The 16,950-nt window shown below is 38.8% G+C and overlaps 1 protein-coding gene across 1 annotated transcript in view; it reads right to left on the bottom strand.

Moving 5' to 3' along the window:
* The window catches only part of LOC126260409 (CAD protein), a 543,685-nt gene that overhangs the window by 34,249 nt on the left and 492,486 nt on the right, over nucleotides 1-16,950 (bottom strand). The window contains exons 25-27 of the mRNA XM_049957741.1: nucleotides 11,425-11,540; nucleotides 2,472-2,687; nucleotides 2,125-2,323 (exon numbers count right to left, since the gene is read on the bottom strand). Coding sequence (XP_049813698.1) covers nucleotides 2,125-2,323; nucleotides 2,472-2,687; nucleotides 11,425-11,540 — 531 coding nt within the window. The remainder of the gene's footprint in view (nucleotides 1-2,124; nucleotides 2,324-2,471; nucleotides 2,688-11,424; nucleotides 11,541-16,950) is intronic.

The following is a 16,950-nucleotide window of genomic DNA, read 5'->3' as shown; positions in this document are numbered from 1 at the left end:
GATACAGACTATCCTACATGATTACTCTGCTATTTACAATAAAGTGCCTGGCAGAGGGTTCAATGAACCACCTTCATGCTGTCTCTCTACCGTTCCACTCTCGAACGGCATGCGGGAAAAACGAGCACTTAAGTTCCAGAAGGTTCGAGGACATTTCAGAATGTTCTAGAATATTTTAGAGTGTTCTCTGACATTCCATTATCATACTGTCATGGAGGTACATTCCAGCTCAGAAGAATGTATATACAAGTGACCATGACATGCATGTGTCAGTATACATTTGGAGACGGGTTACAGCAGATCATGGAAAAGTGATACTGACTGAAGTGAAATATATTTCAAGAATATTCTAGAATGTGAGGATTAATGGGAACACCTATAGTTGCATGTCGAAAAATCTCTATTCAAATGCAACTGGTTTTGGTGATCCATTGTGCCATCATCAGGCCCCTCTCTGGCAAATATTGGTCCTGTAACTACTTTTCCATATTGCCATGACAGGGAATAATATGGGAACTTTGTTACAGAATGAATATTTGCCAATAGAGGGGCCTGATACTGGTGCAGTGGATCACTGACACTGGTCGAATTTGAATGACGGGCTTTAGACACACAACTGATGGTATTACCATTTATTGTGATATACTGACCACTTTACATCCAAAATTAAAGATAAATGTATGAAAATTGTTCTAGAATGTTCTCAAGTGATCTGTAATATTCTCAGGAAACAAATTAAAATGAAGATCAAGCAAAGTGGGTATTTTTCAACTAGTAGTTTATAAAGGGACATGTGCAATCACTTTTAATACAGATAACACACTAACAATCACCAAACTGTAGCTAGCGAAGTAAACTGTCCAGTTCTTACTCAATTTAAACTGGCCCCCATCCTTCACTTGTTGCTCCACTCATTATTTCCATCCCCCATTTGACATCCGACATCCACCCCCCCCACCCCCCGCCATAACAGCCTTCCACTTCTCCAGTCACCTTTCTATTCCTTCCTAATCTGTCCATGTTAACTTTTTTTAATCTCTCTAAGCTTTTATTCTGATCTTAATCCTACATCTCCTTCCTCTATCTTCTTTACTGTACCTGTAAGTATGTGGCCCACAAATGCAGTAGTACCACCATAAGATTGAACATCTCTCTATTTTTCTACCCACTTCGACATTGGAGTTGCTTTACATTGTTTATAACGATTGTTCCTGTAGCATTATCGAAATTGTTTTATCTCCCACACAATTTTACAGCTGCCCTTCCACATTTGTTTCATGACCCAACTGATCAGGTCAAAACTGCAAGTGAAATACTTCAAACAATAGAAAGTCCAGGATGTAATGTAACAGTATTATGACTAGGAAATTTGCCACTCACCATGTAGTGGAGATGCTGAGTTGCAGATAGGCCTTAATGGCTGAAAGCTTTATCTGTGACGGTCTTTTTTTTGTGCCTACCTGTGACTCAGCAGCAACTTTCCTTTTCATAATAGCGAAATACTTCAACGTGATAAATTAGGTGGAGCACATTTTCATTAAAAAGATGCTTCATCTCCAAAAAGAGTATGAGTATGGGGGATTTACCCCAGAATCCATCCTACACCTACAGCCCGGATCTCACGACTTCCAAATTCCATATGTTTGGTCCAATGAAGGACACACTCCACGGGAAGTAGTACACGGATGTTGGGGAGGTTAATGATGCAGTAAGACACTGGCTCAGATGGCAACCAGTAGAGTGGTGGCATACAGGTCTTCTGAGTAAGGTGGCATAAGGCCATTGCATTGAATGGAGATTATATTGAAAGATAGGATTTCATAGCCAAAAGAGTGGGAAGTAACACATAAACTAGAATCCTGAATAAAACCAACCTGTTTTCAGAAAAAAAAAAAGTGTTGCATTACTTACTGAATGCCTCTCTTAACTTATTACCACTATGCCAAACAAGTCACGAGGCCATATATATTTAGTGCTACATGTGTGAAGCCAAGGAAGGGTCGCTAGTTACTGCTATTTCTATTGAATTTTAAGTTTTACACACAAAATTCTAGGTGTGTTTTCTACACTAAAGAGAGTTAAAATAATGCAAACCAAAGACAGCATTTTTGACAATGTACTTACCAAATGCTTGCTTGTTCTCACCATCAGAAAAATCACCCAGTTTAAATGTCTCTGGCGCAAAACGCACACAATTTTCAGCTGAGGTAATGTAGTCATCTAGACTAGATGGAGGCCTGCTAAGCTCAAGGATTGTGGGAACTGGATGTTTCTTTGTCTGCCACTCTCTCACATCTTGCCCATAGCCAGGTGGGACTAGTACCTGCAATGGAACACCATCATGAGATACTGCTGCTCTGTTGTAGCACATTACTTCATTTTGTTATTTAATTAATTTTTAATAACAAGATATTAAACACAAACTGATGTTTTGAAATATTATCTCTTCACTGTCGTTTAAATCAAAGTACCTGTCCATCCACATAGGCAACTTCACCCCGAAGTACCACCCTGTGCACAGAGCCTCTCATTTTCATTCCAACAAATGGTGTCCATTTAGACTTTGTGTATGCCATTGCCTCAGGCACGATCCATTCATCTGTCATGTCCACTTCTACATAAGTATTTGGCTGCTCAGGAAGATTGAAGATGCGGCGTGGGTTCCGATGAAACTTGTCAATAAGGTCCTGAAAAATTTCAGTTCATGTTATTTAGTTTTGCAGCAGTTAAAAATACAGCAAACATCATCTCATAAATGCACAGCTGTAATCATACAATTACCTCATAAAATTGTCCAGTTCTTAATTAGAAAATACAAGTAAGTGTGTGAATGGAAATATAGTAGTGGTTCGAAGTAATACTTTACTTGATTTTCTCATCTCTTCTTCCATGTTCCCATACATAACAAGCAGGCTACTTATGATGCCACATCAACAAATTAAACCTAAAATTTTAATGGCTTAGCATGAAGAAACTAGTGTCTGAAGGATGTGGCTAGGCTTTCTTTAATCTGGTAAATACTTATTTTTAGTGAATGAAATTAGTGTATAAAAGGAGAACACTGTATTTTCTTTATGCCACCAACTATTTAAATGTTAAATCATTAATTTGATCTATATTACAGCAAAATGAGTCAACACGGTTGATGTAACTCAGTCGTAGAGGTAACTGGGGAAGGTCATTATCACTTCACCCCATCACTTGTCACCATATGGGTTTCCAAATTATGCGTATTAATAATAGGTTATACATAGAAAACGTGGTTATTACATCTCTACATTCAGCTTTAAAAGTCTTACTCCTGAGTTTAAAGAGTCCTGAAATAGACAGGGAAAATCTTCTGTAATGAAACTGTTGTTATATTAGAATGTCTCTCTCTGCAGCTCACAAAATTTCGTTCCGTGAGTACATCCGTCAGAAAAAGGATGTTAAAGACTGGCAATCTAGAAACACTGTAACCACATGTATTGTAACTACCTCTGTCAGCACAAATTAGGAGCACTGTACAGTTGGTGCAGTGGATAGAGTGTTTGGTTAGTAATGCAGGAGGTCGATGGTTCAATCCAGGGTTGAGGCATATGCTTTTTATTTGCTAAATATAATCCAGGTGGTATGGTATCTGGCATCCTCATCATCTACAGTGATTGCAGCAGGACCTCTAGAAAATATTTGCACTTATATACTACAATTGTAGAAATGGAAGATGAGTCAGCTTTGAAAAAAGCCCTTTGCACATCACGGGCATGAATTTATTCGCACCACTTCATCTACTAGATGCGAAACCTGTTTTCTTTGTACCCTCCTCCAATGATGCCATAGATTAGTACCAACTATTATTCTTGCCTCGTTCAGGTCCATTATATTTCGTTAGGGCCTTACGTTACCAGTGGGACTAGCAATGTGATTTTTGAATATGTTCAAATTTGATTACTATTTGTATGTGTTATCACCAAGGTCCCACTAATTATGCCTTTCAACACTGAGTCTGGTAACCACATACTGTTTAGTACATATCTCAATGCATTATTATAATTAGGATTGTGGAAACATCATGTCTATTACGATTAGGGAAACAGTGTAATTTGAAATCACACATTTCACAATTAATGGTGTCAGGATGAATCGTGCAGAACAATATCTGTCAGTGCCAGAGGGGTAATGTGCATTAGATGGAAAAGCGCGCAGGACTGATGGCGTGTTTATACTGTATGCACTGTCCACCAGACAGGGACTAGTTGTGAACGGAGTAACACGCCCATGACAGACTCCAATGTACATGCGTACACATATTGAATTTTCTCCATTGTAAACCTCTAAACCAGTGTGGCAGACGTTTGGCATACACAAATGATGAATATGTGGATATGCTTCTGGTCCTTGGTGCATCAGATAACTGGGCTGGTACTGCCACTCATGAATATGCTGCTAGATATCCTTGTGGACGCCATCCAGATAAAAATGCGTTTCATCGTGTGGAGCTGCACCTTCGGGAGTCAGGGTCTGTCCTTCCACCATCCCGTGACAGAGGTCACCCACAGACTCGCCATACTCGAGCTACTAAGGAAGCTATTCTGGATGTCATACACCAGGAACATCAGTGAAGTACACGTAGCATAGCAAGGCAGCTGCATGTCTCATAATGCACAGTCGTTAATGTGATACAGGAGAATGGGCTGCACCCCTATCATTATGCTTTCATGCTACACCTGCATCCTGCACATCACCACCAGTGGATGCAATTCAGCGAATGCTTCCAAGGATAACAGGAAGCATACGATGACCATGAACACCCTAATATGGTTGGATGAAGCAGCATTCACTTGTGAGGGTGTCTTCAATCACAATGCCCACCATTGGTGAGAGGTTAACCCAGGTGTCACCCACGACCATGGATATCAAGTTTGCTTTGGTATCAACGTCTGGGCCAGAATATAGGGCAACAGGTGTTTGGGCCCCTACATGTTGCCTGACCAGTTGACTGCACAAAGGTATCGTGCATTCCTTTAAAACTATCTGCCTGATGTTCTACTACATGTTCAACAGAGGATATGGTTCCAACATGAATGCACCTCCACACTCTGGAATTAATGTGTGACAGTATCTGGACAGGATATTTCCAGGGAAATAGCTTGCACGTGGAGGTCCAGTTGTATGGCCACCACGTTCATCTGACCTAAATCCCCTGGATTTCTTCCTGTGGGGACACCAGGAGCAGCCCGTGTGCTCTACTCTGCCAAGAAATGTGGAAAAATTTGCAGCGCTTGTTCATGCTGCTCTTGTTACTGTGGACGCAGCTTTGCTGCAAAGGATTGCACAATGTTTGGATGAGTGAGGAGGTCACTTTGAGCATCTGTTGTTTTGAGGACAATGTATTCTTTTGTAAAGGTCATGCCGTCATTAATATGGACATTATTATTGTCACTGGTTGCTAATGTGCGACATCTGAGTGCTCATATTACATGTAGGATAAATGATAAGTAGATGTGTTATTGTAATGTGCTGTCATCTTTAGCATCTAGAAATTGATATTGTTTTTGCAGTTATTCTGTCTTATGACAGGGCATTTGTTTCAACTGTCTATTTCTTATTTGTCTAACCATGTATTTGTTATGTTCAGCTTTACAAAACATTGTAAATTTAGGATACACTTGACCAAGAAACGCTGTATATTACAGTATGAAATGTCAGAACGAAATTAAAGGGAAAAAAAGGAAAAAAAGGAAAAAAAGAAAAAAGGAAAAAAAAAGGAAAAAAAGAAAAAAAGGAAAAAAAGGAAAAAAGAAAAAAAGAGGGGGGAAAAGGGGATAAAAAGGAAAGAAAAAGAAAAAAGAAACTTCGCCCAAGCCAGGATCGAACCATCGACCTCCTGCATGCTAACCCAAAACTTTATCCACTGCACTAACTGTAGAGTATGACTAACATGTGCTGAGAGAGGTAGTTACCATACATGTGGTTACAGTGTTGCCAGATTGCCAGTCTTTAATGTCCTTTTTCTACCGGATGTACTCGCCAGATGAAATTTTGTGAAAGACATTTTTTTTATTGCTGGCATGTGAAGAGTCTCGCTGCGAAGCCTGAATGTGCAATTTTTTCTTCACCCTGTATAATGTAAATGGATAGATAAAAAAAATCTACTCACCAAGCGGCAGCAGGAGAATACACACTAAAAGGTTTAACTTTTACAAGCTTTCGGAGCCAGTGGCTCCCTCTTCTTACACAGTTGAAGGGGAAGGAGGAGGGATGAAGGAAAAGGACTGGAGAGTTTAGGGAAAAGGGTACAGTTCAGAAAACTCACCCAGAAACCTGGGTCAGGTGAGATTTATCGGATGGGTTGAGAAGGAAAGACTGATTCAACCAGTGTAAATTGCATCCACAACTTAGGAACATTTGAGCATCCAATATTTAACAGGGTCACAGAAACTTGAACATTATTTTATGGGCTTAGACAATTTGAAAAGAATTTCATTCAAGGGAAATCAGTAGAATCCTGAGATAACGCAGTTGTTGGGAAACATTCTTTACTCTCGTGCCCACGGTATATTGAGAGTGAACCTGGTAATGACAAACTACAAATGGAAAGTCAGGAAGAACACACAATGCAATATTATGCATACTATACTACACTGTTTTTAAATTTAAAGAACATTAGAAGTAAAGCATTTCAGAAACTAGCCAAAAAGGGTACAGCAATTTAACAAACTTCACTCAAACGTTGACCAAACAAATAATGCAAGTTTTAAATTAGTATACAAAGAAAACCACCAAGTACAGTATGATACTTGATAACATTGCCAGGAAGTTGCAGTATGTCACTATTCCACTACGTTAAAGAAGACAGTCAGCTTTCTTCTATGGATAATTCCACACAGTTTTAGTGCACATTTTTTTATTTTCATCAGGTGCGACAACTCAATTTTGTTTGGTTCACTTTTTCTCCCCATCAATGTAATCATTTTATTTATATTATCCAATATGTAGCATGTGCCAATGGCCTCGCCGCAGTGGTAAGACCGGTTCCCGTCAGATCACTGAAGTTAAGTGCTGTCGGACTGGGCTAGCTCTTGGACGGGTGACCATCCGGTCTGCCATTCACTGTTGGCAAGCGCGGTGTACTCATCCCTTGTGAAATAAACTGAGGAGCTACTTGATTGAGAAGTAGTGGCTCTGGTCTTGTAAACTGACATACAGCCGGGAGAGTGGTGTGCTGACCACATGCCCCTCCATATCCACATCCATTGATGCCTGTGGGCATGACACGGCGGCCCTGTTGGGCCTTCCAAGGCCTGTTCAGACATATTTTAGTTTTTAATATGTAGCGCATACAGGGATCATCATCTATACATTCTTTTTGAGCTTCATCATCCTCACCCTAGAATGCTTCACTACTCTCATTTCGAACCACATCCATGATGCACTTATCATCTACAATCTTCAAAATTACTTCTTCATTGTGAACAATTATTCAACATTTCAAGTTTCAAGATCAATATTGCACTGTAGAACACTATATGCAGACCACTCGTCACTGCTGTTGAAATCTATGTCACTACAGCATTCATCTGTTGCATTTTCTTCAATGGAACACTTGTTTCAACTCCAAATAATGGTCAGACAGATGGTTTGCCATGTCAGACCTATTGAAGATGCAATACTCTTAAGGTTTGCAGATTTCAAGAACACTTCTATTTCTCCATCTGAACTTACTATTTAAGTGAGCAGTCCATGGTGATAATGAGCCTTAAATGCTCATATGATGCCTTGATCCAGCAGCTGAAGTAATGCTGTCATGTTTCTTGGCAAAAACAAAGTTTTGATTTTTCCATCTTCTGATTGCAACACATCCTCAGGTAGATGAGATGGACATTTGATCAAGGATTAGTAGAGCTGCTTCTCTCAGCTTAAGTGATGCAGGTGCTTTCTCACCAAAGGTAGAAACACTTGTTGAAACAAACTGGTGAAAATGTCACGTATCATCCAAGCATTCTTTAACTGCCTGTAACAGAATTGTAATGGTACCTGTTTACATACTTTAAACATCTCAACCTCTGACCTATGCAAAAAAAGATTCAGCTTACGGCTACCTGATTTATTTGGGCCAAAGAGGAGGGTTATTCTGTCTTACTCAATCTCAAATCCTCTTATTTCCTGATTTTTTAAATTTTTATTTTGAGTTGTGATTGGAAGCAACTGATAATAAAATGCCATTTCGTAACAATTATACATTTCACGATCATTTAAATTTCCATCTGCCATTACTTTGTGTAGGCTTTCAGGAAACTGTGAAGCAGATTCACTATCACAACATCTTGCTTCTACTTCAATGGTTGACTAGCAGATTCCTTGGTGACATTTCCGCTTTGAAAACCATCCATCACAAGATATAAAATATTTGTTGTCATGTAAATCAAAGTGAAATTTTTTAGCTTGCACTTTAATAATTGGCTCAGACCTACACTTTTCTTTATTAAAAACCCAATGTAAAGGCATTCATCAACTTCACTGCCTTTTCCTAGTTTAGTCCTTTTTCTGTCCATTCCCCCCATCACTTTCAATTGTGTTTATGAAAGTTTATTCTGTTCTTTCACCCATCCCCCAATTGTCCCTTCAGGCACAACACACTCACAGAATACACTTTCCATTTCTGTGACATCATGACAAGCACACAGGAATCTAGACAACAAATGAATAATTTGCTGCATATTCACTTTGTTGACTGCATCACAATGTTAACTATGAGATGTGTATTCATAGTTTCTGTCCACCAACAATCCTGGTATGCTTATGATAAACTAAAAGTTGAGTAATTACATCCATTTATTTTGGTTGATATTTAGAGAGCTTGGAGGTTGCAGCAGTAAATTATACTACAGAAAGACCCCATGATTTTTTTGAAGTTTAAAAAATATGCTGAGAGTGAAAAAATCATTCATGAATTTTATTTCATTTTGGAGAACATACTTTATACTGCATTATATCAAAATGCACATCATATCAGTCTTCTGCTGTATCTACTGAAGCCAAGTGCAGTTAAATAACAATGCAATAAAACAGGAATAGTTAAGCAAAATTAGCAACACAACACTGTCATATTGAGTCTTGACTTATCATATCACTACTAAACTGTCCATTTCTAACACATTTGTGAATTTAGTGAATTGTTTCATCTGAGTTTTTAATTTTTCTTTATTTGGGGTAAATTCTTACTTTTACCACAGTTAAGCTGACTGAGCAGTTGTTTTAAAGTTTGTGGCTATTTACTGTTCCCTATACTGTGAAACATAAATTTGTGACATTAATTATCCAAGAGCTCATTTAAAAACCTATATTTGTGTTCTGATAGAACAGCAGCCACTAACAGCTGAGTGTAACCGTTTCATTTCAGCTATAGACAATCAGGAGTTCACAACTGTGATATATAAATCACTAGTCAGAAAATTAAAATTCTGACTTATTTACTTATGCAATTTTTCAGTAATTTATTATATTAAATATTTTACAAGAAATGGGGATCACTCACCAAATAACAGAGGCGCTGATTCATTGACAGGCCCAAAAAAAAAAAAAAAAAGAATGATAACATCGCTAGCTTGCATAAAAAAATCTGGTAACAAGCTACAGTAAGCCTATCCCATTACATACAGGGCCATCTGTGAAAGCAGTCATGTCATACCAGCTCTCTGCCAGAATGAATGGCCACAACCACACTGTGACCAAGAACTGAGGTGACCATCCACTGGCATAATACACTGCCGAGCACAAGCAGCTCAAGCTGAATGGCTGTTTCAAAAGCCATGCCATCTGGATCCTGCTCCCAGCACCAACTTTCATGAACTACATAGATGGGAGTTAACCTTCCAACACACCATTCACTCCTGTAATCCTTGTGCTGTCAATGCCTATGAACCCACTGCTCCCACTCCCACATCTCTACTCAACAATTTATCCTTCCTCTTTCCTGTCACACCCCCTCCTCCCTTCCCAATCCACACTTCCACACCATCTTCATTATTTACCACATGAAATTACTGGCTTTGGTGCCCGTATGCGGCATGCTTAGCCCGAATACCTGTTGGCTCTCCCTCTTGCATTGCTATCCTGCAGACCTGCTGTCTCCCTCCAAACTGTTAGCTGTTGACTCCTGGTATTTGCTCAGTGGCCTCCTATAGTCCTGAAGTACTCACAATCAACCAGAACTTTCCTTACTATATTTAATATGGATGTACCATTCTTTCCTACGTGGGTATTGGTCTGGAATGAGAACGGGATATCAATGTCACTGGAGCAGAACGGCATATCAATGTCACTGGAGCAGAACAGCACAGAGGTTATGTAAGAGTTTCAGTGCATGCGTGGCTACATTTGGTTAGGGTTTCTGGGAGGTGTGAGTAGTAATTGCCAGACACAGCTGCACAAAATTTAGTTGTGAGATTTCTCTTGTACAAAGATACAAAGATATTGTGCTAAATTTAGTAGGGACTACTAGCCATGTACACAGGCAAGATATTCACAGTTTTAAGCCAAGTTTTCTAATAGTGTGTTTGTGGAGGATAGGAGAGAATACAAGATGTGAGCCATTGCTACTGTCTCCAAACCTCTGCCACTTCACCCAAGCGATATGGTGTGTAACCTGGTTGAATTTTATCACACGGAGGGATTTTTGTGTTGTTTAATGAGTGAACAATAACAATTAGTCTGACTTATTCAGTTTTGATCACTTTTTCTGGCCTATGGGACTGGTGGAATATAGACAAGAGAATGTGGCTAAAACTGAATAATCAGAACGACTGTAGGACTTTTACCTTCAGACTGACCGAGAAAAAAGAAAGACAGATCAGTATTATGAAGGAAAAATGTGGGTGTGATTTAAATTTATGTTCAATTACATGGAACAGCAGAATCAATAAAAACAGCTGGGAAGTTTATTGGATATATAACTCTAATAAATAAATTTTCAGCTTCTCTAAGTGAGTTTGCTAGTTGTTCTTGGCACACTGAGCACTGCCCAAAGGATCTCAGTGGCATAGATTAAACATCAACTACAGAAAGCCATTTTACTAGAAACTATGTGTGTTAAACACCAAGAAATGTCCCACTTCTATCCATTTGGGAAGCGAGATCAGCAGTCAGAAATATAAACATCACAGTGAGCTTTCTTCTTATGTTTACTGTTGTCTTTAATGTCAATAAAAGAACAACCACAACATTATACATATTCTTAAGAGCAAAATGTGTGCATATGTATGAACTCTTTGAAACTTGAAATTTTATGATCTACTGAATGCATTATTTTTATGATAAGAATTTTCACGATTTAGTGCCATGGTCAATAGAGTTCAAAGTTTTCTTCCCCTTTCTGCTACATAAATAGACATAAGTAATGACAGTAAAATCATAAGTAACCAATATTTTATGTCATTTACGTACCTCCAGTGTTAATTTCTCCTCATGAACAGCTGTCAATAGAAGAGGAAGGATGGTCTCTAACCCAGGAAATCCTGGTGGTGGCTTTTCTGACATCTTCTCCTCTAATGTATGAGGTGCTGAAAAGCAGATGAATCATGGATTCCAATAGTGCGACAGGATAAATGCAATTTCTTCCTGGCCAGCAATAACTTTAACAAAATTTTACATTTTTTTTTTAACTGGAGGAATTGAAAATAATGACTGAGAACTTCAGTTACAACAGACAGAATCTATACATATTTCACAGCTTCATTAACAAGAATATAAGCAGTGATGAGTTAGGAACTGGCTTTCCAACTGTCATTGGTATATTTACTTTTGGATGCTATTTTCAGTGTTAGGTTGTTTCTGGTACACAAATAAAGTGAAATCTGAAGAAGAATATAATTCTTCCTTAATGCCCTTTCCACTCTAATTCACATAAAATATTTCATAAATTTGTACACCACTAACATTTGAGTCAAAATGTTTGTTAAATTTGTTTGTCACCATTAGCAGTCAAAGTTTTGCACATGTGTATCAAGGATTCAGCGAGGATAAATGTGTTTACAAGATTCTGTATTGCAAGTAGAATGCTCAAATTATCCAGTAATGTACTTTGGTGCAGCTGCCCAAGTTCCACACATTTGTCAAACTATTATTCGTAACACTTGTCTTGCGAGAGGCACTTACAGGTTAGGCAATAAGAACAAAGAATTATAGAAAATGATGTACAAGACATATTACTATCATTTCTGAAATCTTCAAGCCAAAGCTGTGATTGTGAGAATATCCAACAGAACACATCATCTTAGCATACAAGAGGGATGATGGGCAGATGAAGTCATGAAAGACTTACAACAGCTAGGAGTAAGAGGTAACTGGATGAAAAACTTTAAGAATTGAGGTACTGGAGTCTTATGAGATTGGCAACCTAACTTAATTGTTATTAAATGCTGAAGAGGAGGGTAACTGCCTAGTGAAGGTAACACCTAATGTTCTCTATATGGTTTGTGTGTCACTGTACATTTGATATCAAGTAGGTTGAAGTTAGGTCAACTGAACCAATTTTTATTATTTTATTTTTGTATTTTTCATGATAAGTAAAAACTGAACATGTCACTGCATTGAGTGTTGAGTAATGAGTGTACAAAAAAATTTTAAAGGCCTCACTTGAATATTAACAAAAGCTGATAACATAACATTGGATACTTGCAAGTGGTCCACTTAACCCCCTACTAGAGGACAGTTGCTAGTGATCCGCTTTTATCACCTACAAGAGGTTAACTGAGTCATGCTGTGAGGCTAACTGAACCACTGTCATTAACTGGTTTTACATTCAACATGTAACACACATTAAAAAAATTATTTTACCCATAGAATACAGATAACAAATTACAAAAATCACAGCTGTCTACAAAATGGATAATATATAGCTAATACGATGTGAATTCACTCAGGTCACAATGAAAAGAAAACATGTTCATCTTGAGGTTATCTTAAGAGATACAATAAAACTTCAGTCTCTGGTACAAAACTTATTTCGACTGTTTGTGTAAACTTCAGCGTTCCAGTCAAATATCTGTAAAATGACTATTTTTCAGGACATGCAAAACATGTTGTTAATGTTGGGGACCTGCCTTGTTTGTTGATTTACTGTAGTGCTAGTAAATATAATTCACTGTTCATTCAACATATGATTATGTCTCCAACCTCAAAGCCAGGTGGGGCATTGTTTCAGTATGCAATCTTTAAAGTTGCCCTAGGCACTACAAGTAGTTGCGGCACAGATGCTCTTTAAGTAATAATTATTGCAGCCATTTTGACAGCTGCACCTCTTCTCATATCCACACCTCAATTGTTCTTTTTGTGATATTCTGTTGCTGTCCCCATTGCGTTATCAGCAACTGCAATGTAGTAACCCAGCCTCTACTGAGTTGCTACACCGTGTCCTGATTTATGAGGTTCACCGTCACCTTTTATCCTAGAGACTCTCTTGTAACACTGTCACAGTATATCAGAATCTATGCCAGTACCCTCATTTTATCATTGAGTTCCAGACAGTGCTCGGCAATGGCCGATTTAGTTGCCTCTATTAAACAGGTGTGCCTCCAATGTTCTTTTCATTTGGTGTCCACTGACCTAGTTGTTCGGCCAATGTATGACATGCCACAATGGCAGGGTATATCACAAATTCCTGTTTTTCATAGCCCAAATCATCTTTTACTTTTCCCAGCACACCTCTTATTTTGATAGGTGAACAGAACACACACTTGACATCGTGCTTACTGAGGATTCTGCTGCAGGTCGCCCAGTGTATTTCTTCTGGCACATTTGATGGAAATGTTGTTGTTGTTGTTGTTGTTGTTGTTGTTGTGGTCTTCAGTCCTGAGACTGGTTTGATGCAGCTCTCCATGCTAATCTATCCTGTGCAAGCTCCTTCATATCCCAGTACCTACTGCAACCTACATCCTTCTGAATCTGCTTAGTGTATTCATCTCTTGGTCTCCCTCTACGATTTTTACCCTCCATGCTGCACTCCAATGCTAAATTGGTGATCCCTTGATGCCTCAGGACATGTCCTACCAGTGGATCCCTTCTACTAGTCAAGTTGTGCCACAAACTTCTCTTCTCCCCAATCCTATTCAATACCTCCTCATTAGTTACGTGATCTACCCACCTAATCTTCAACATTCTTCTGTAGCACCACATTTCGAAAGCTTCTATTCTCTTCTTGTCCAAACTATTTATCGTCCATGTTTCACTTCCATACATGGCTACACTCCATATAAATACTTTTAGAAACGACTTCCTGACACTTAGACCTATACTCGATGTTAACAAATTTCTCTTCTTCAGAAATGCTTTCCTTGCCATTGCCAGTCTACATTTTATATCCTTTCTACTTTGACCATCATCAGTTATTTTGCTCCCCAAATAGCAAAACTCCTTTACTACTTTAAGTGTCTCATTTCCTACTCTAATTCCCTCAGCATCGCCCGACCTAATTCGACTACATTCCATTATCCTCGTTTTTATTTTGATGATGTTCATCTTATATCCTTCTTTCAAGACACTGTCCATTCCATTCAACTGCTCTTCCAAGTCCTTTGCTGTCTCTGACAGAATTACAATGTCATCGGCGAACCTCAACATTTTTATTTCTTCTCCATGAATTTTAATACCTACTCCGAATTTTTCTTTTGTTTCCTTTACTGCTTGCTCAATATACAGATTGAATAACATCAGGGAGAGGCTACAACCCTGTCTCACTCCTTTCCCAACCACTGCTTCCCTTTCATGCCCCTCGACTCTTATAACTGCCATCTGGTTTCTGTACAAATTGTAAATAGCCTTTCGCTCCCTGTATTTTACCCCTGCCACCTTTAGAATTTGAAAGAGAGTATTCCAGTTAACGTTGCCAAAAGCTTTCTCTAAGTCTACAAATGCTAGAAACGTAGGTTTGCCTTTCCTTAATCTTTCTTCTAAGATAAGTCTTAAGGTCAGTATTGCCTCACGTGTTCCAACGTTTCTACGGAATCCATACTGATCTTCCCCGAGGTCGGCTTCTACCAGTTTTTCCATTCGTCTGTAAATAATTCGTGTTAGTATTTTGCAGCTGTGACTTATTAAACTGATAGTTCGGTAATTTTCACATCTGTCAACACCTGCTTTCTTTGGGATTGAAATTATTATATTCTTCTTGAAGTCTGAGGGAATTTCGCCTGTCTCGTACATCTTGCTCACCAGATGGAAGAGTTTTGTCAGGACTGGCTCTCCCAAGGCCGTCAGTAGTTCTAATGGAATGTTGTCTACTCCCGGGGCCTTGTTTCGACTCAGGTCTTTCAGTGCTCTGTCAAACTCTTCATGCAGTATCGTATCTCCCATTTCATCTTCATCTACATTCTCTTCCATTTCCATAATATTGTCCTCAAGTACATCGCCCTTGTATAGACCCTCTATATACTCCTTCCACCTTTCTGCTTTCCCCTCTTTGCTTAGAACTGTGTTTCCATCTGTGCTCTTGATATTCAAACAAGTGTCTCTCTTTTCTCCAAAGGTCTCTTTAATTTTCCTGTAGGCAGTATCTATCTTACCCCTAGTGAGATAAGCCTCCACATCCTTACATTTGTCCTCTAGCCATGCCTGCTTAATCATTTTGTACTTCCTGTCGATCTCATTTTTGAGACGTTTGTATTCATTTTTGCCTGCTTCATTTACTGCATTTTTATATTTTCTCCTTTCATCAATTAAATTCAATATTTCTTCTGTTACCCAAGGATTTCTATTAGCCCTCGTCTTTTTACCTACTTGATCCTCTGCTGCCTTCACTACTTCATCCCTCAGAGCTACCCATTCTTCTTCTACTGTATTTCTTTTCCCCATTCCTGTCAATTGTTCCCTTATGCTCTCCCTGAAACTCTGTACAACCTCTGGTTCTTTCAGTTTATCCAGGTCCCATCTCCTTAAATTCCCACCTTTTTGCAGTTTCTTCAGTTTCAATCTGCAGTTCATAACCAATAGATTGTGGTCAGAATCCACATCTGCCCCTGGAAATGTCTTACAATTTAAAACATGGTTCCTAAATCTCTGTCTTACCATTATATAATCTATCTGATACCTTTTAGTATCTCCAGGATTCTTCCAAGTATACAACCTTCTTTTATGATTCTTGAACCAAGTGTTAGCTATGATTAAGTTATGCTCTGTACAAAATTCTACAAGGCGGTTTCCTCTTTCATTTCTTCCCCCCAATCCATATTCACCTACTATGTTTCCTTCTCTCCCTTTTCCTACTAACGAATTCCAGTCACCCATGACTATTAAATTTTCGTCTCCCTTCACTACCTGAATAATTTCTTTTATCTCGTCATACATTTCATCAATGTCTTCATCATCTGCAGAGCTAGTTGGCATATAAACTTGTACTATTGTAGTAGGCATGGGTTTTGTGTCTATCTTGGCCACAATAATGCATTCACTATGCTGTTTGTAGTAGCTAACCCGCACTCCTATTTTTTTTATTCATTATTAAACCTACTCCTGCATTACCCCTATTTGATTTTGTATTTATAACCCTGTAATCACCTGACCAAAAGTCTTGTTCCTCCTGCCACCGAACTTCACTAATTCCCACTATATCTAACTTTAACCTATCCATTTCCCTTTTTAAATTTTCTAACCTACCTGCCCGATTAAGGGATCTGACATTCCACGCTCTGATCCGTAGAACGCCAGTTTTCTTTCTCCTGATAACGACGTCCTCTTGAGTAGTCCCCGCCCGGAGATCCGAATGGGGGACTATTTTACCTCCGGAATATTTTACCCAAGAGGACACCATCATCATTTAATCATACAGTAAAGCTGCATGTCCTCGGGAAAAATTACGGCTGTAGTTTCCCCTTGCTTTCAGCCGTTCGCAGTACCACAACAGTGAGGCCGTTTTGGTTATTGTTACAAGGCCAGATCAGTCAATCATCCAGACTGTTGCCCCTGCAACTACTGAAA

The sequence above is a fragment of the Schistocerca nitens genome, chromosome 1, assembly GCF_023898315.1.
Source record: "Schistocerca nitens isolate TAMUIC-IGC-003100 chromosome 1, iqSchNite1.1, whole genome shotgun sequence".
NCBI classification, from domain to species: domain Eukaryota; kingdom Metazoa; phylum Arthropoda; class Insecta; order Orthoptera; family Acrididae; genus Schistocerca; species Schistocerca nitens.
This window is presented reverse-complemented; position numbering and strand designations above follow the sequence as displayed.